The sequence below is a fragment of the Canis aureus genome, chromosome 7 (assembly GCF_053574225.1).
Source record: "Canis aureus isolate CA01 chromosome 7, VMU_Caureus_v.1.0, whole genome shotgun sequence".
Classification (NCBI taxonomy): domain Eukaryota; kingdom Metazoa; phylum Chordata; class Mammalia; order Carnivora; family Canidae; genus Canis; species Canis aureus.
The window spans coordinates 5,341,957-5,362,217 of NC_135617.1; the positions used below are offsets into that span (position 1 = coordinate 5,341,957).

At 44.9% G+C, this 20,261-nt stretch overlaps 1 protein-coding gene across 7 annotated transcripts in view; it reads left to right on the forward strand.

Moving 5' to 3' along the window:
- The first annotated feature begins 1,796 nt into the window (after window positions 1–1,796).
- SLC22A16 (solute carrier family 22 member 16) overlaps window positions 1,797–20,261 on the forward strand; it is a 68,906-nt gene continuing 50,441 nt past the window's right edge. For 2 of the 7 annotated variants that reach the window (XM_077902772.1, XM_077902769.1), the window contains exons 1-3: window positions 1,802–2,516; window positions 13,561–13,743; window positions 17,658–17,766. Coding sequence is in view for 2 of the 7 variants with exons in the window: in XM_077902764.1 (XP_077758890.1) it covers window positions 17,760–17,766 (7 nt within the window). In the remaining 5 variants the exon portion in view is untranslated. Of the gene's footprint in view, window positions 2,517–5,900; window positions 6,052–13,560; window positions 13,744–17,657; window positions 17,767–19,239; window positions 19,378–20,261 lie in introns of those variants that run through there. The other 5 variants (XM_077902771.1, XM_077902764.1, XM_077902770.1 and 2 more) reach the window with 5 other exon arrangements.

The following is a 20,261-nucleotide window of genomic DNA, read 5'->3' on the forward strand; positions in this document are numbered from 1 at the left end:
GGCCAAGTGCGGGCCAGGTGTTCCTTGGGAGTTCTTTTCTTTTCTTTTCTTTTCTTTTCTTTTCTTTTCTTTTCTTTTCTTTTCTTTTCTTTTCTTTTCTTTCTTTTCTTTCTTTTCTTTCTTTTCTTTTTCTTTTCTTTTCTTCTTTCTTTCTTTTCTTTCTTTCTTTCTTTCTTTCTTTCTTTCTTTCTTTCTTCTTTCTTCTTTCTTTCTTTCTCTTTCTTCATTCATTCATTCATTTACTGATTCATGAGAGACACAGAGATTGAGAGAGAGAGAGAGAGAGCGAGGCAGACACACAGGCAGAGGGAGAAGCAGGCTCGGTGCGGGGAGCCCGACGCGGGGCTCGATCCCGGGACCCCGGGGTCACGCCCAGGCCGAAGGCGGGCTCAGCCCCTGGGCCCCCCCGGGCCGCCCTCCCCGGGAGCTTTCAGAAGTGTGGGGAGAGGACTTAGTGGGGAGCCGGGAGGGACGGCGGAGTAGTGGGCCCCGGGGTGGGGACGAGCATCGCGGGGCCCGGGCCGGCGGACCCCCAGCCCCCCAGCCCCCCAGCCCCCCAGACCCCCAGACCCCCAGACCCCGAGCCCGTGGCTTCTCCCTCGCGGGGCTCCCCTGTCCTTCCCCTCACGGTGCCGCCCCCGCGGGGCTCCGTCCTCCGGGTCGGGGTGACCGCCCCGCCCCCGCCCTCGGGTCCCTGCGCCCCCCAGCTCCCTCCACGCGGGGCCTTCGTCTCCCTGACGTCGCGCGTGGCCGGGTCGTGGCTCGCCCGCCCTCCCCCCCCACCCGCGTCCCCCGGAGACCCCGCGCCCGCGCCCCTCGGTGCCTTCTCCTCCCCGCGGGGCTCCCGGGGCCGCCCCCGCCTCCCGCGCCCGCTGGAGGCCCTGGGGGGGGGCGCTCGTTCCCTGCTTCGTGCAACTGGTTCAGGAAAGGAGCAGCAGGCCTCGAAGTAGCCCCGCGGAGAGTCGGGGGGCCGCGGGGTCCCGGGGGGCGGGTGTGCGCCGGGAGCCCCCACCCCGTGGGCGGCCCCTCCAGTGGGCGCCCCTCCCCCCGCGCCCCTGCGCTCGCCCGCAGCCCTGCACCCTGACCTGCACCCGGGGGGAGGGGGGAGCCTTTGGTGGGAGGGCGGGCCCCACGGGCGCCCAAGAGCCTCGCCCGCCTTGGAGCTCGTAAGGGAGCCGGACTCTGCGACTTAGCCCGCGGCCCCTCTGCTGCCACATGGAGCTTCTTTCCATCACTGCCAGACCAACCAGAGTAATTGCAAAATGTTCCAAAGCGCGCTTCAGCTCTGGCTGAGGCCTCTGAATGTGTGCCCCAAGGGCTCCAGGGCGGGTCTCCAGCGGGCTGGCCTGCGACTTGCTGTCCTCACGGGCGTGGCAGTTGCTAGATCAGGGGACAGGGACCGCTTGGTTTCAATGACGGAGCACAGCGTGGTGTCAGCGGGCAGCGACAGCCACGGGACGAGGCGCAACCAGCCTGACCCGGAGACATCCTGTCCTAGCCTCAAGCAGGCTCCCCCCGCAGGGGTTCTCCAGGCGAGGGGTGGCAATGGGACAAGGCGAGCCCCCTGGGACACCAGCTATGTTGAAGTGGATCTAGCGGGGCCTGGACATCCAGCTGCCCTAAAAGTGCCCCAAACACTGTTTGCTGCCAAGTGGAACTCAGCATCCAGAGGGACCGTCCTGGGCCTGACCCACGGGCTTAGTTTCCCAAGCACCCAAAGGATCGCATGGGTGTCCCTAGGCCGAGCGCGGGAGCCAGGTTCCAGAGCATTATGTTGTCGGCGAATGTCCCTTCCCCTCCCGCCCAAGGAGAATTTAATAGAAAGAAAAGACTGTTCAGCCGGAGTAGATGCATCTGAGAAGCAGACCTTTCTTAAACCCCACTAATGTACACCCTCAATCCGCAACTGGATTCAATTACCGCGTGGAAAGAAAGGCATTTTCTCATAAAGCTGCTCTGTTTCCATGCCTGGCTGCGAGCTGGGTCAGTCGTGACAAAGACAAGCCTGTGCGTTGTTTTCGGTTGTTTTTCTTTTCGAGCTCTTGCGCTGGTACTGCCAGGCCCCGAGCCGTTTGGATCAGTTCTGCGGGGGCCAGTTTACTTGTCTTGGCTCTCGGCCCCTTTGTCCAGTGTTGATGACAGAAGAGCAAGCCAGTGTCCTGCGTGACCGGTGGAACTGCTGAGCGACACAGCATGACTCAGTGGTCGCTCCGCGCCTGCGTGCCTCTGGGGAACAGCATTTGTGAGGGAGATCAACATCCTGTAGGAGGAGAGCGGGAGAGATCACCCAGCACGTATCAGTCTGGGTGCGTCTGTTCTCAAATATTAATAATTATACCTGACAGATAAAGTGCTTACTAGGTGCTCTGTGCTACCTTGTGTCTGCAGAGCTTTGCCAGGAACTCGCTTACTCCTCCCAACAATCCCCCGAAACAGGTACTGTCATCATCCCCATTTTCAGGTGGAGAAACTGAGGCACAGAGAGATGATGTTATTTGCCCCAGCTCGCACAATTGGTAAGTAGCTCGGGGCCGAGGCTCTTGTTTGCTGCATATGTACTGCATATCGCAGAAATGTTATGACCGTGAGTAGCATCGGTTAATTTATTTATTTTTTTAATTTTTAAAATTTATTTATGATAGTCACACACACAGAGAGAGAGAGAGAGAGAGAGAGGCAGAGACACAGGCAGAGGGAGAAGCAGGCTCCATGTACCGGGAGCCCGACGTGGGATCCGATCCCGGGTCTCCAGGATCGCGCCCTGGGCCAAAGGCAGGCGCCAAACCGCTGCGCCTCCCAGGGATCCCCAGTAGCATCGGTTTAACCACTAGACACATTCATTGTTCATTATTCTTAACTCCTTCTCACGGTATTCCTAACTCATTAGCAAGACGTATTTGTTATCGTTAGGTATGTACTTTAGATAACAAGGCTGGGAGACTCGTTTGGGCCAGGCTGCCTTGGGCAGACCAGAAGTGATTAATAAGGAAAGCCAGTGGGCCTTCAGAAAGGCTCGCTCCGTCGTCTGATCAGCGGCCCAGGCTCCCGGCACGGGCTTGGCTCTCTGATAGGAAAATCCGGGGCCTCCAGTCTGGAATAAACACAGGTAGGGCCATCAGCTTAATTCATTGTGAAAGTTGCCAATTTGTTGCCTTTCACAGCCCAATTCACCCTTCATTGCTGGCTCTGCAGTAATGGACCTGGACCCTATTAACAGTTCTCCTCCACCAGCTACTACATTGTTAGGTTTTGTCAGTAGAGGGTCCCAGAGGGCCGTTGTGAAGGGTGGGGCTTCTCCTTCTGGTTCCAGTGGGCCTGCCTTGGCAGGCTCCTGTAGTGTGCACAGGTCTTTCTGCAGTGACAGGTGGCCAGGGGCAGCCCTGTGAATGATTTCTGCTGGAACCCCCATAGGAGGTTGACAATAGAGTGCCAAAGGTAGGGTATCTCCCCTTGGATGGTTTCCCTGGCACCCCATTAGATGGGTTTGTAGTGATGTCTGGGGCAAGGTGTCTTCACTCAATGGATGGCTGTCTCAGTCCTCCAGACAGCAGGTCTCTGGAAAGTCCCACAGTGCAGCCCCTTAGGAGCTTCCCCACCATCCAGAGAGCCACGGCCGTGCCCTCTCCCATAAGGTCTAGATCTTTGTCCTGGGAGGAGGTGGCCTCTTCCACACTAGGTCACTGATTCTCCTTTCAACTGTATCTCAGCCGTAAGGGTGATAGCTGTTCTCTGTGTCTGTTATTACTGTTTTCTTTAGAGCTCTCTTTACTTCTTACCAGCCAACCTCTTGTTACTCCAGTGCCCTATTAATAATGCTTTATATAGTTAATTTTCCTTGTAGGAATTACTGTGTGGTTTCTGTCTTCTATGTAGACCCGAATATACTTACCATTTTTTTTCAGTCTGCTGTTTTAAATAAAGATGTGTCTTTTCTATGGAAAAACATGTAAAAAATCACAGGAGCAATGAAAACAACATTAAAAACACTCTTGCCATAAATGTATGAGTAAAAAACAAATTTGCTAGTAAGTCAGAAAATTCTTTCTTTTGTTTTTAATTCTTAGCTCTCTAGCTGCTTATCATACCCCTCGTGCATAATTGGGTCTGAGACCTGTTTATCAGTTTGACACAAGTTTGCATAAGCAGTTGGATGCGATCCCAATATCCACAAGGAGCCACCGTCCACGCAGGCTTGCATTTATCATCAGTCATGGCAAGATCATATTCCTTTTTTTTTTTTTCAGATGCTGAAGTTTGCGTGGCTAGTTCCTAACCGGTGGCTACTTGGGTTGGTTCCTGCTTTTCCATATTACAAACTACATCTTCAAATACCTTTGTTGAAGCTGTGTCAACCAACCTAACTTTTTTTCTTGTCACCTCCTTCATCTTCTCTCAATAGCTGGGCTCACACACTTCCCCACTGGTAGACCAGAGATTACAGGGAAAGGAATGAGAAATATTGGGAGAACGTCTGCCCAAGAAGGATGATGGAGGTTTTTACTGAAGTAGAGGCTTCTGGAAGCAACAGGTTGTACTCTGGAAGTGCCTCTTGGCCTGGAATAGAGCTGGTCTCCCAGGCAGGACACAATAATTGGTTGGATGGGGGTGGACAGGACTGGGAAGAAAGTCATTCCCGAGCCCAAGACTATCTTTTCCTGAGTCTCTCATATTGTAACTGGTGACTAATGCATTAGTCATACCGAGCACGTGGAAACTGCACAATATATACTAGAAAAACATTTTAGTTCTCAAGAATAGCCTCAAAATCAGACAATGCTTGAAGTAATTGAGAGTGGGAAGCACATTGTGATTACTGCTCTCTGACATTTTAAACCACCAATAACTCAATTGTTTCCTGAATTCCCAGGGAGTCAAGGAACACCAAAAACCCTCTTTGTCACTCAACTAAGTAAATGTTAAACTCTTGCTTAAATCTTTTTTTTTTTTTTTTCACAAAAAAGTGTTCCTGGTATGATGCCCAGAAAGAAGCTTAAGCATAGCACCCTTCATATTGTTTATTTTTTTCATTCATGTATCATATTTATCTAAAAATTGATTTATTCCACATTCATTCCTTTTTTTAAAAAAAAAAAGATTTTATTTATTCATTCATGAGAGACACACACACACAGAGAGAGAGAGAGAGAGAGGCAGAGACACAGGCAGAGAGAGAAGCAGGCTCCATGCAGGGAGCCTGACGTGGGACTCGATCCTGGGACCCCAGGATCATGTCCTGGGCCGAAGGTAGGTGCTCAACCACTGAGCCACCCAGGGATCCCTCCACATTCATTCTTAAAAGCAGTTTTGTGGCACATGCAATTCTCGGGTCTTTTCTCTTATCACTTTGAAGATACTTTCCTACCGTTTTCTGGTTTCCGTTTCTGGTAATACCCTTATAGGTCTCTACCGACAACCTAACTGTTTCTTTGAAGGTGACCTGCCTTTTTTCTGCTTGTTGCCTTTAAGATATTCTTTTTGAGTTTAGCGGTCTGCAGTTTTACTATGCTGTGGCTGAGTACAAGTTTAGTTGTTTTTTTTTTTTTCTTTTTAATCCGGCATGGTCTGTATTGTGCTCCTCTATCTGTGGATTCATATCACTCATCAGCTCTGGACATTCTCATTCATTATCTCTTTGAATTATGTCTTTCACCTATTCTCCTTGGTCTTCTCTGGGACTCTTATGATCAGCATATTCGAATTTCCGATTCCATCCTCGTGTCTTCACCCCTCTCTCATATCTTCCCGTCTCTCTGTGCTGTATTCTGGGTAATTTCTTCAGACACGCTAGTTCACTGGTTCTCTTTTCAACTGTGTCTTGCATACTGTTTTTACTCTGGCCCTTGAGTTGTTAATTTCAACAATCATATTTTTATTAAAAATTTTTTTAAAAATTATTTTAATTATTTATTCATGAGACACACAGAGAGAAGCAGAGACGCAGGCAGAAGGAGAAGTAGGCTCCCTGCAGGGAGCCCGAGGTGGGACTCGATCCCAGGACCCCGGGATCACGCCCTGAGCTGAAGGCAGATGCTCAACCCCTGAGCCCCCCAGGTGCCCCTAAAAATGTTTTACTTGGCTCTTTTTCAAATCTGCCTGGTCATATTTTATATATTGTATTTAAAAATTTGCATTTGATAATTCCAGTACCACAGTCCTGGAAGTATAGATTTGTTCTTTCTGCTGCCTCTTACATATCGTGGCTTATTTTCTTGCTGTTTGGTGATGTTTGATTCTGAACTCATTTGGCTTGACCTGTGGGAGTGCTGAGGAGTGCCTGAATTAGTTATTTACTCCAAAAGAGATTGTCGTTCACTTCCTCCAGGACCCAGACGACTGATTTAGCCCCTTCGAGGATTAGAGTTGAAAGCAGGACTTGAGTTTGGCTTCTGCACCTTGCAAGGGCCCAGGGCTTCTGTTTGGTTTGGTCCTGTACTTACCGCCTCTGCTCAGATTTCAGCTCGCTGCTCATTTCTTTGAACCCTGGAGGGTTCCTTTGCTCTCTGCAAACCCAGTAGTACACACTGAAAACGACGTTTTGTTTAGGAGCTAATAGAATCGTAGCAGGAGGGCCTTCAGAAGATCGACTCTGCTGTGATCCTGGGAATGGTATCGTGTGTTCCTAATATTCAGGTCATATGGACACAGCAACAAGATATACACATCAGCCTGCACATCAACATTTAAGATAAAATAAAGAGGGGCACCTGGGTGGCTCAGTTGGTTAAGCATCTGCCTTCTGCTCAGGTCATGACCCCATGGTCTTGGTCTTGGGATGGAGCCCCTCATCGGGCTCCCTGCTCAGCGGGGAGTCTGCTTCTCTCTCTCCTTCCCACTGGTGTTCTCTCTTGCTGTCTCTGTGTCTCTCTATGCCTCTCTCTCTCTCAAATAAACAAAATCTTAAAAAAAATAAAGTTATGAGAGAAAGTTTCAAAGCTCTCTCTGTTACTCTTCATATACATGGATGTGTGTATACATATCTCACATATATATAATAAAAAAAGTTAGAGATGAGTGAAGAACTGATACCCAAAGTAGGTATAAGATTTCCTGGGGCACCTGGGTAGCTCAGCAGTTGAGCGTCTGCCTTTGGCTCAGGTCGTGATCCCAGGATCCTGGGATCGAGTCCCGCATAGGGCTCCCCACAGGGAGCCTGCTTCTCCCTCTGCTTATATGTCTCCGCCTCTCTCTCTGTGACTCTCATGAATAAATAAATAAAATCTTTAAAAAAAGAGAAAGATTTCTTTTAGGGGACTGAAGGTGGTATTCAGGGTGGAGTAAACAGCATTAACAGAGGCACCAAGAGGGAATAAGTAAGGCCTTATCTTTGAGTCTCTGTTTATAAACCAGGCCTTGCCTCACTGTTATTTTATTCCTCTGGTTTCATAATTATAAGACTTAGCTAGTAATTTTTCATATGAATATCCCTTTTAAAAGTCCCCTGTAATTTCCTTATTTACAAGATGAGTGCTCATTAGAGTCCTCCAGGTCTTATCAGGTGGCTTTCTTACGTGGACGAGGAAAGAACGAACCATGTCATTTACTCTCCTTGATGCTTTTGTAGTTAAGGGCCCTGAAATCAAACAATACCTCAGAGACACGCACCTATTCCTACTTCTGTGTGCAATGTTAATGTTTCTTCCTTACAATATCCACTTACTGAGGGGTTTTGAGGGTACTGGTTTCTGGTTTTTAATACTAAAATTCCCTCTGACAGGTATATGCCTTCCCCTTGGAATGGCAAGTCCCTTTGGCTCGGCCCCCCTCTGGATCTATGGTGCCACGCTAAGCTTTGTCATTCTCTCTAGTCTTCAAAACAAGAAGATCCAAAACAGGACCTACTTCTGGGTTGGAAATTAGTTGTAGAAAATCTGGGCTCTGAACAAAAACCACATTTGAAAGAGTATGTCTTTTCTTTTATTGGCTTTTGCTCTAAAAAGCAAAGGCTGAAAAACAGCTGTTAGCTGTTTATACAGTATTTTTGATTTAAGTGTTAGACAATAGCCGTTTTCTTCTCCACTTAGAATGACACATTTTTTTCTCGGGCCATTTAAGTCCTCTCTCCGTGTGGCCGCGAGTATTGGTATGCACCTCCTCCCTCTCCCTAGGTTTCTGGAGGAGATTAAGGATTCTTTCTTCTTTCTTTCTTTCTTTCTTTCTTTCTTTCTTTCTTTCTTTCTTTCTTTCTTTCTTTCTTTCTTTCTTTCTTCTTCTTCTTTTTCTTTCTTTCTTTCTTTCTTTCTTTCTTTCTTTCTTTCTTTCTTTCTCAGTTTCTTTTTTTTTTTCATCTTGAAATCAGACTTTAATTTCTCAGAATAGATGGCTGAGTTTTGTACCAGGTCAGAGCTCTGCAGGTTACCTTTTGGGCCAGTTTGACACAAGTGCTCATACAGGACACTCTGGAGGGGTTTCTATAGGCACAAGTGTCTATAGGTTTGTGGCTAGATCATGTGAACCCAATTAGATATGCACTGAGTTACTGTCATTTATCCTTTTTTTTTTTTTAAAGATTTTATTTATTCTTTCATGAGAGAGAGAGAGAGAGAGAGAGAGGTAGAGACACAGGCAGAGGGAGAAGCAGGCTTCATCCAGGGAGCCTGATGTGGGACTCGATCCTGGGTCTCCAGGATCACACCCTGAGCCAAAGGCAGACGCTCAACCGCTGAGCCACCCAGGTGTCCCTGTCATTTATTCTTGAGCCCTGAACACTGATGGTTGGTTTCCTCTATTTGGAATTCAGACAATAATTCTTGGCAGTGCCTACTTCCTCAGACATGCTCTAAGGACACCGTCCTTCATCACCACCCTTATGGCGCAGAGCAGAGCAAAATCAGCGGGACTCATGGAAGCCTTGTAGATGAGTAGAGAACACTACCTAACCTGCAAAAGGACCCAGTCAAAACATTTTCTTGCATCCGCATCTCATCTGTTACCATAGCAATTATGTAAGACGATGGTAGCAACACCAAGTTACGTGTTTATTTCAGGTTTTCCTGGGATTTTATTTGCTCACAACTTGCTTCCTTATAATCAATTTAGCTTTGTTCAGTCATCAACTTGTATTGATTGAGATATGGGGGAATAGTCCAGACTATGACTTTTAGCAAGGGCGACATCTTGTACCTCACTAGGAATAGATAATTGCTGGGTATGTCTTCCTGAGATATCAAGACTTCGGAGCCTGCCTAAAGAACATTGAGCCTCTGCATTTATCAATTTATCACACCATGAGCCAGTCTACCTCTAACCAGTTCTTAGAGCTTGGGGATTCTCACAAGGTGACATCTGAGAAGCATTAAGAGCTTGTTGAAATAAAGATGCAGCTGCATGAAAAATAATTTTTGTGTCCTTCACTAGAACCCTAGGTATTTGCAAATGTACAGTGATAGTGCCACTTCCAACCCCCTAAAACACCCTAGAGGTATTCCTCAATCTTAGTTTTTGGTCATACACAAAAAAACATTTTTGCTCTTATTTATTAAGGAATAATACATTGTCATTCTTAAATTAAAATAAATTTATTTATTTTTATTTTAATTCCAGTATAATTAACATGTAGTGTTATATTAGTTTCAAGTGTACAGTATGGTGATTCAACAATTCTATACATTACTCAGTGCTCATCATGATAAGTGTGTCTTAATCCCTTTCACCTATTTCCCCCATCGTCCCACCCACTTCCATTCTGGTAACCACCATTTTGTTCTCTGTATTAAAGAGTCAGTTTTTTGTTTGTCTTTTTGTTTGTTTGCTTTGTTTCTTAAATTCCACGTGCGTGAAATCATATGGTATTTGTCTTTCTCTGACTGATTTATTTCACTTAGCATTATACCCTCTAGATCCATCCATGTTGTTGCAAATGGCAAGATTTCATTCTTTTTTTATGGCTGAATAGTATTGACATCTTTATTCATCTATCACTGGACACTTGCCCAGCTGACACTTGCTTCTGTAATTAGGCTATTGTAAATAATGCTGCAATAAACATAGGGGTGCATGTATCTTCTTGAATTACTGTTCTCACAGTCTTTGGGTAAATACCCGGTGGTGGAATTACTGGATCATATAGTAATTCTATTTTTAATTTTTTTGAGGAACGTCCATACCATTTTCCACAGTGGCTGCACCATTCTGCATTCCTACCAGCAGAGTACCAGGGTTCCTTTTTCTCCACATCCTCACCAACACTCGCTGTTTCTTGTGTTTTTGATTTTAGCCATTCTGACAGGTGTCAGCTGCTATCTCATGGTGGTTTTGACTTGTATTTTCCTGATGATGAGTGGTGTTGAGCATCTTTTCATGTGTCTGTTGACCATCTGGATGTCTTCTTAGGAGAAATGTCTGTTCCTGTCTTCTGCTCATTTTTAATTGGATGATTTGCTTTTATGGTGTTGAGTTGTATAACTTCTTTATGTATTTTGGATACTAGCCCTTTATCAGATCTATTGTTTGCAAATATCTTCTATTCAGTACGTTGTCTTTTCATTTTGTTGATTGTTTCCTTTGCTGCACAGAAGCTTTTTATTCTGATGCAGTTCCCAACAGTTTAATTTTGCTTTTATTTCCCCTGCTACGAGGAGACATATCTAGAAAAACGTTGAGTTTTCAACAAAAATGGCTCCTGTCGGAGAAATTACTACATGTGCTCTCTCCTACGATTTTTATTGTTTCAGGTCTCACATTTAGGTCTTTAATTCATTTCGATATAATTTTTGTGTATGGTGTTAGAAAGTGGTCCAGTTTCATTCTTTTGCATGTAGCTGTCCACATTTTTTTCTTTTAGAGTAATTGGTCCAAATTAGATGACTAGAGAAACAGTTCCCTGGTGTGCAACTTAAAACACTAGGTTTGTATGACATAATTTCAAAAACAGGTTTTGTGGTAAAATAATCTCTCCCTTAGGGAGATATAAATTTTGGTCTATGAAAGACTCTGAGAAATCCTACAGTGAAAAAACTTTGTGAAACTCTATTTTTCACAGGACATCTCTTAACCTCTCTCAGAACATTCATTGGGAAAATATGGTCCTGAAGTCTGTCTTGAAATTCATGCTGTCAACATCCTCACATTCTGCTTGGCAGCCCAGGACTAGGAACCACTGGGGATCCTATCACCCTATCCTATTGCTGCCAGCTGTCCACTTTCCTTACCAACTCCCTCTGCTGATGGGTCAGAGCTCAAATCAGGAGCCAATGCCCAATGATGAGGCCAGTCAGACTCCCCCTGACTTACTCAGAGCCTTGACCTAGGAGGGAAGAAGTCCTGATGGTTGAAAAAGGACCGGCCACTTCTCCATGGTTGTCTTCGCCTGCCTTCCTGCCCACGGGGGCACTGTTTCTCTCTTGTGGTGCCTCTGCCTGCATTATTAATTATGGTGTGGCTCATCCGCCACCCCACGCTGGATGGTGGACCAGTGTGAGTGGGCGGAGCCATAACTGTTGTGAAAGAGAAGGATGTAGAACCACAGTTACTTTGATAGAAAGGGGCAGGCCTTCCCAGAATATAGGGGTAAGGATATTTATCCTCAATGGTGTTCAGTCCGGCTGACCCCAAGTCTCAGCTGAAAAAGGGAGTAGCAGCCACAAAGAAATGCGTGTGACTTTGCAAATGGATAAATGTAGACAGGGGCTTGGGCCACTGCACCACACCACCTGGGTGCCAGCTTCCTGAATGTGGAAACATCCATCTCGCTCCAGAGATCAGAAACCTTTGTAAAATAGCGTGCCAAGGTCCTGCCCACGCTCCCTCTGGGCATCTGGGTGCAGCGTAGGGGGAGCAGAGGGACAAGGAGGAGGAGGAGGAGGAGGAGAGAACTGGCATGCTCTGGCAAGTCATTCTCTTGAGCAGAGGCCAGTGAGACTTTTCAGGGGAGGGTGATTTCCATTTGCCAATGAAATCCATCTGTAGATGTGTCGCTTTTGCTACGCATGCCACAGATTGCACGCAGTGTTGGGTCACAGGTTTATTTGGTCACATTCATGGCCGTATCCACTGTACAGTGAAACCCTTGGCGAAGAGGAAATAAAAAGTCAGAAATGGGTTGCGTAACAATCATCGGTTTCATAGCTGAGTAACTTATGCATAGCGATGCGATGCGATGCTTTCAGCTATTTTGTTACCAATCTACCCCCAGGAACAAGATGAGGCTGATAAAATGTTTATGGGCTAGTAAATTTTTTCTACTAATTTGCAAGGCTATAATAAAACCCATGAACTTGATGGCCTGCAGGAAACATGACAAGAACTGGGAATGTACAGTGATTTGGAGCTAGAAGGCCTCTTAAGGCCCTACAGGAAATAACTCCAGGAAAGGAGATGAATCACTATTTTAAACAGAGAAGAATGATGCTAAGTTTGTACTCAACCAGTTATAGCCTGAGAAAAGATGCCCCAGAAGGAAATGGTGGACATAACCTGTTTTCAGTTGCTTTAAAGAATAAGATTAATTCAAGTATATAAGAACAATATTCAAATGAAAACAGCTACTGAAGCACAGCGTGTCCAGCGGGTAATGCCCACGGCTATTCCGTCCGGGATCCACAGTCACGCTGTGCCCTCTGGTGGCAGATGGATTATAATAGGAATTCAGAAGATGCTCTGGCCTCAGTTACTCATCAGATTTGTTTTGGGGGAAGTTCATTCAAGGGAAAAGATGGTCATTGCTGGGGCACCTCACAGCATGTACATTTGAGGGGGTCACTCGTACAGAAAAGGAGCAGGAGTTGAAAGGAATCATGACGTTTTTGTAGATGAGACACCCACCACAGAAAGCATTTCTGACATTTTAATTATCTGCTCATTGTTAAAACACACTCACTTAAAACATTTGATAGTTATCCCCATCTATAAATAACGGTAGAGATTACATACATTATTCTACGTTTCCGATCAATAGAATATGGCAAAACTGATGAGATGTGTGTGATTATGTGTGATTACGTGGTTATGCGACTTATTATTTCAACATCAAATTTGCTGGGGTCTCTTTCTCTCTGGCTTTGAGGATGCAAGTATTCGGTTGTGGACCCCCCCCCTTCCCTTGTAAGGAACTGTGGGTGGCGTCTAGGAGCTAAGGGCAGCTTCTGACCAATAGCCAGTAAAATGTTGAAGCCCTCAGTTCTACAACTGCAGGAAACTGACCTCTGCCAGTAACTGCCCCAGTGGGGTCTTGAATGGGACTGCAGCCTTCTAAGACCTGGAGCAGAGGACTCACTACCCTGATGCCTGGACTCCTGACCCACAGAAATCGTGAAATATCAAATGTGTGTTGTCCAAAGCCACTAAGTTGGTGGAAATATTGTTACTTAGCAAAAGATCGCTAGTACAGTTATCTTTTAGAATTTATATAGTTTTATGTGCATGTCTTTGATCCATTTCAACTTAATTTTTTTATAGATAGATCATCTTTCTCTCTCCCCCTCCCTCTGTTTTTTTTTTTTTCCATATGACCGTCCAATTATGCAAGCACCAATTGTTGAACATATTATCCTTTTCCCATTGAAATGCTTTGGGATTTTTGTCAAAAGATGATTGACTCTATGAATATAAATCTGTTTCTGACAGTATAAAGTATAAAGGAGCCTCGGTGTCCATCGAAAGATGAATGGATAAAGAAGCTGTGGTCTATGTATACAATGGAATATTCCTCAGCCATTAGAAATGACAAATACCCACCATTTGCTTCAACGTGGATGGAACTGGAGGATATTATGCTGAGTGAAGCAAGTCAATCGGAGAAGGACAAACGTATGTTCTCATTCATTTGGGGAATATAAATAATAGTGAAAGGGAATATAAGGGAAGAGAGAAGAAGTGTGTGGGAAATATCAGAAAGGAAAACAGAACATAAAGACTCCTAACTCTGGGAAACGAACTAGGGGTGGTGGAAGGGGAGGAGGACGGGGAGTGGGGTGAATGGGTGATGGGCACTGAGGGGGGCACTTGACGGGATGAGCACTGGGTGTTATTCTGTAAGTTGGCAAATTGAACACCAATAAAAAATAAATTTATTATAATAAATAAATAAACAAATAAATAAAAAGGCTGTAGGCCATGAGGCTGTTATCTGAACAGCCTTCAAAAAAATAACACTCTGTTTTTAAGAGCAGTTTTAGGTTTACAAAAAAATGAGCAGAAAATGTAGTTTTCTACATTCTGCTCACCCCTTCTCACTTCCCCTATTATTAATGCCTATAAAAAAATCTTATTACCTACATGTACAGTCTAAAAAACAGATATAAACCAAAAGAAAATAAAGATTATCCATAATTCTCTTATTCAGATGGAACTATTAAAAATATTTCAACGTATGGCACCTGGGTGGCTCAGTCGATTAAATGGTCCAACTCTTGGTTTTGGCTCAGGTTGTGATCTTAGGGTCGTGAGATCAAGCCCCGTGTGGAGGTCCATGCTCAGCACAGTCAGCTTGAGATTCTCTCTCCCTCTCTCTCTGCCCCTCCCCTCCATGTGCATGCATGCTCTAAAAATAAATAAATCTCAAAATAAAGTATAAAAAAAAATCTGTTTTTGGGCTTTCTGCCTAGCTGCTCTGTTTGTTTACCTTTATGCCAACATGCACTGTCTTAATTACTGTAGCTTTATAATAAATCTTGAAATCAGAGAATACAAGTCTGTTTGTTTGTTTGTTTGTTTTTTCCAAAGATTTTTGGCTTTTGTTTTTGTTTTTTTTTTTCCAAAGATTTTTGGCTTTTCTGGTGCTTCATGTTTCCATACAAATTTCAGGATGCAGCTTCATTGTGAGGCAAAACCACCCCACTTTTGTGCCCTGTTGCCCCAGGCTTCTACCTTTAGCTTCCTCACCCATGAGACACCTGTCCTCTGTGTCTCAATTTCTGGGAACACATATCAAACTAAAAGGTTTTCTGGAAGCTCCTCTTACTAGACTTGGGAGAGGGGCCGTCACTCCTCATAGACCTCACCAAGGAAATCTTCCTACAAGCCCACCGGGGGGCTCCAGGTGGAAAGTCACTGCTCTGTTTTGTGTCTTCAGTGTATCATATTCTCGGCCATCTGTGATGAACATCTTCATCTTGGTCTGTCTCACAACTTGCTTTGTGTCTGATATTTATTGCATGTTGGTGCCTCACTCAAAACTCCCAATTTAACATTTTGTCATATGTTTAGATTTGGATCAATTAAAACACTTAAATAATGTCATCTAGCATTTTTGGTTGTTTTGTAGGGGGAGGGGTGTCCAGAGAATTGAATCTATAATAAAGCAGTCTGCAATCATTTTCTACTGTGTGATTGCTGCTCTTCTTTTCCTGCTACCATTATGGGTACAGATTAATTGTATGGAATGTACAGGTTGTTTCTCTGTGCTGTGCTCACACCATAGAATACAGAGAGCACTTACCTATTTGGAAGAGCAGAAGAAAAAGAGGCAGGATTTTGCCTTTTGAATATACTGGGAAGAAAAGAAGTGCTCAGAACCCAGTAAAAGCCAAAACTTTCCAAGTCTTTTTTAATGCTTAAATCAGCTCCTGTGAGCCCACCTGCCAGCTGGAAGTGTTATGCGGCAGCATTTAAATGGGAGATGAACAGTCCTAACCACATGCTGGTCCTGAGGCAGTTTCCTGCAAAATGGCTACATAAATCCAGGTGAATACTTGTTAGACACACAGTTATGCATCCACAGAGCTGGACTGGAAGTATGTAAGCAGACAAGAAGCAAGGTGGGTGTGGCTCCTCAGGATTAATAATATGGCTATCAAAGAACACACATACTCTTGATAAGATTTTTGCAGCACCCAAGTATAAAGTAAAAAATAGATGTCCCCCTCTTCATCTAACCCTCACGTTCTATTCCCCAGAAGAGACCAGTTTATCCATTCTTTGGGTATTCCTTCCAGAGATATTCCTTATATATTTAAGCACATATATGTATTCCTTTTATTAAAAGACATTTCTGGTAGGCAAAAAGAATCCTCCTGTTTACTTTTTCACAATATATCATGAGCATTTTTTCATTTTTTAAAATATTTGTTTATTTATTTTAGAAAGAGAGCATCCATGCATGAGAGAGAGAGAGAGAGAGAGAGAGAGAGAGCACGTGCATGCATGTGTGCACGAGTCGGGGGAGGGGGGAGGCAGAGAGAGAGGGAGAGAGAATCCCAAGCAGACTCCCTGCTAAGTGTGGAGCTCGAACGTGGGCTCAATCTCACAACCCACGAGATCATGACCTGAGCTGAAACCAAGAGTGGGACACTCCACAGGCTGAGCTGTCCAGGCGCCCCAACATCCTCCCATTTAGCACATATTGTTTTACCTTTTCATTATCATGGTATGGATGGACCATAATTTGTTTAAACACTTTCCCAAACTGCCTTTGTCATACAGCAATATGTTTTCAAGACCTTTCTGTAGCTCCCATGTGGATCTCCCTCATTTCCCCCCATTGCCCGGTACCCTGCTATAGGAATATGCCGAGGTATATTTTTCCATTGACAGTTTGTTCCCAATTTTCCTCTATCACAACAATAACATTTCTAGTACATATCCCCTTATGAGTTTCTTTAAGGGACCCATTCCCATATCTCCAAAGCATCACTCTGGCGGTTGTGTTGTGAATACACTGGGGTCAGTGAACAAGAATGGAAGCAGGAAAATCGGTTGAGAGACCGTTTCAGTCGCCCAGGGGAGTGGCAAGGGTGGTGGTGACAAGTGGTTGGAATGGGGTACCTCTTGGAGGTAGAGGTAATGTGATTTGCTGATGCTAAGGTGTAGTATGTGAGAGGAAATGAAGAGTCAGAGAGATTCTCAAGTTTGGGGTCTACATAATTAAGAGGTTGATGGTACTGTTCACTAAGATACAGGACACAGGGGGATGAGCAGCTTTAGGGAGAAGATCAATCATCACAAATTCTGGTTTGGAAAATGAAGGTTCAACACCCATCAGGTTTCCCGGTGGAGATGTGGAGAAATTGGGAGTCCAGGGAAAAGCTCAGGGCCGGAGATCCCAGGAGTCACAAGTTTGAGGATCGTATTTAAAACTATGAGACCCTGGACGCCTGGGTGGCTCAGCGGTTGAGCATCTGCCTTTGGCTCAAGGCGTGATCTTGGAGACCCAGGATCGAGTCCTGCATCGGGCTCCCTGCATGGAGCCTGCTTCTCCCTCTGCCTGTGTCTCTGCCTCTCCCTCTGTGTGTTTCTCATGAATAAATAAAATAAAATCTAAATAAATAAATAAAAATAAAACTATGAGACCCGTGAGAGTGTGAGTGCAGAATGAGAAGAGGTCCATGGACTCAGAGCATGCCAACATTTAGAGGTCAGGAAGAAGAAAAAGATCCAGGAAAAAACACTGAGCCATCAAGACAGGAGGAAACCAGGGAGTGAGGATGCTAAGATCAAGATACTGGGACGTTCTTGTATGCAGATGAGAGATCCCAAGCGGAGAGGGAAATGCAGGGGGCGAGAGGAGACAACTGCATAGCTGATGACCCTGGGGAGGTAAGAAGAGATGGGGCCCCAGCTCACGCGTTGCAGGGCTGGGGCCTGAGCTAGAACAGAGGCTGTCCTTCACAGCAGCGAGAAAGCAGAGTGTGTAGGCCTAAGGCGGGACAGTGGGTAGATGTGGTGCTGCGAGTGTAGATAAGACTTTTACTAATTTCTCTCCACTATGTCCTCGGTGCAAAAAGAAGCGTCATCTGAGACTGAGGGGCTGGGGGCTGAAGGCAGTCACACCAGGGGTGAGTGAGAAGTTTTGCCTACGATGGAGGACAGCTGATCAAAGCTGCGGCATGGAAGGTAAGTGAATTGGCAAGTAAAGACCATCGTGCCTACTGGCAAGGCGGGCTGGTGAGCTGTCTTGGGAAACCAAAGAAGCCCAGCCGAACGGGGAGCCTTTACTCAGCATTTCAGTTTCCTTTGACGGCCCTGCATTCATTCCACAAACATTGGCTGAGAGCCACCACCCGGCTAGGAGGTCAGGGTGTGATCGTGGATGAGGTCCCTCCTGGGACGCCTGCAGGTGCATGCTAGATGAGGGGCTGAGGCCCCACCCCGAGGTGCTGGGACTCTCCCAAAGAACTATTTTTTTTTTTAAAGATTTTTTATTTACTGAGACACACACACATACACACACACACACAGAGGCAGAGACACAGGCAGATGGAGAAGCAGGCTCCATGCAGGGAGCCCGACGTGGGACTCGATCCCGGGTCTCCAGGATCAGGCCCTGGGCCGAAGGCAGACGCTCAACCACTGAGCCACCCAGGGATCCCTGCTTGCTGCTCTCAAATGTCCTAACGTCGTGGATTTTAAGTAAATACAGTTTTTAGCCAATTAAACTTTTCCCCACTTTTCCCCCTATCTTTACATAGATTATTTCTTTATTCCACTGGAAACAAAATGGTACTAGGCGATGATTAATTCTAGGCAACCACATCAGAGGAGTCATGTAACCATTTCCCATTAAGGGCTAATTAATAAGTACTTAGTAAAGGCAATAATCATCTTTTTGTCTTATTGTTCTGACCTTAGGAGTGTTTTTATCGTCTCACGTATCCTCTGTGATATAATCATATTCATCGCACAGTGCTAAAAATCAAGTGATTCTAAGCTCTTTCTACTATCGGAGGCAATTGCTGTGTGATTGCACAAATCATTCTATATTTCGTTAGCTGTGCTTTACAAGTGCTTTTGTGAGTGGAGATCCATTCATTCTTAAAGTTTATTATGAGGTTTTCATTACCTTTGTATCAGTTAGTATTCTGCGTTGCAAATAGCTCAGAGTAGCTTAGACAACAAAGAGAAATATTGGCTTATATAGCAGAAAAGTCCGGGGGCACCTGGGTGGCTCAGTCAGTTGAGCATCTACCTTTGGCTCAGGTCACGGTCTCAGTGTCCTGTTGATTGAGCTCCACATTGGGCTCCGTGCTGGGTGGGGAGTCTGCTTCTCCCTCTCCCCTTTCTCCTGCTCATGTTCTATCTTTCTCTCAAATACATAAATAACATCTTTTTTTTTTGTTTTTAAGAAAAGTCCAGAGGTGGTTACTTTCAGGTAATGTTTGATCCAGCAAACAATGTTATGGAGGATAAAAGGATTATAAAGAGCATCAGAGCATTCAGTAATAAAAATATTAGGTTAATTTTTGAGAGTTTGTGATTTTTTTTTTTGCATTTGTCCGGTTTTTGAAATCTGTGATGCAAAATGCATTGACCTTTTTTTCTCATTCTAAATAATTTTTTATCCTCTGAAGTGATTTTTGTAAATTACAGAAACTTCAAACTTCAGACCACAAAACCTGGGTCTGTCCCTGATGAAGAGAGAGTGAGAAGGTTGCTCCTGGAAGAAAATATTTTATAGAAATGAGGGTGAAAGGACATCTAGTGACACAAACAAGACATGACCATTAGGTGTTTTTTTTTTTTTTGGTTACATTCCTTTTTTTTTTTAATGATTTTATTTATTTATTTTTTTATGAGAGACAGAGAGAGAGAGAGAGAGGGAGAAGCAGGCTCATGCAGGGAGCCCGACATGGGACTCGATCCCGGGTCTCCAGGATCATGCCCTGGGCTGAAGGCAGGGGCTTAACCACTGAGCCACCCGGGCTGCCCTGACCATTAGGTTTTAAACTCGTTTTGAACTTTCTTGGCTTTCAATTCTGCCTATATGGGTCTGATGAATGGTTTTGTTGGTGATGAAGCTATAAGGCAGGCACTTTGTGTTAAGCTTTTCTGGTTGTGCCCTCAGTGATCAGCAAAGTAGTTTGTGTGTAAAAACATATTAATTTATTAATGCTTCTTTCCAAGAATATGATTCCAAAATGATTATACTTTCTTGGAGTTTCATGGAGGAGTCCAAGTTCCATGGAGGAGTTCAGTCATACACCTAAAGGACCCTACACAGAAATACTGTTACAATAACAGCAAAACACGTTCATAGAACAAAACAATGACCTAAGCCTTGGCCACTGACTAATTTCAAATAATTATCTATCGGCCGTATCCCTGCTATTTGTTGAAACAGAACTTCAAGTAAAAAATCTTGCCTGATATGATTGTTACTACTTTAGGAATTACTAAATGTAACTCGATGCTTACTAGCATCCTCAAAGAGCATATGTTAATTTTATTTTACTTTATTATTTTCTAAAGATTTTGTTTATTTATTCATGAGAGACAGAGAAAGAGAGAGGCAGAGACACAGGCAGAGGGAGAAGCAGGCTCCATGCAGGGAACCTGATGTGGGACCCTATCCTGGGACACTGGGGTCACGCCCTGGGCCGAAGGCAGGTGCT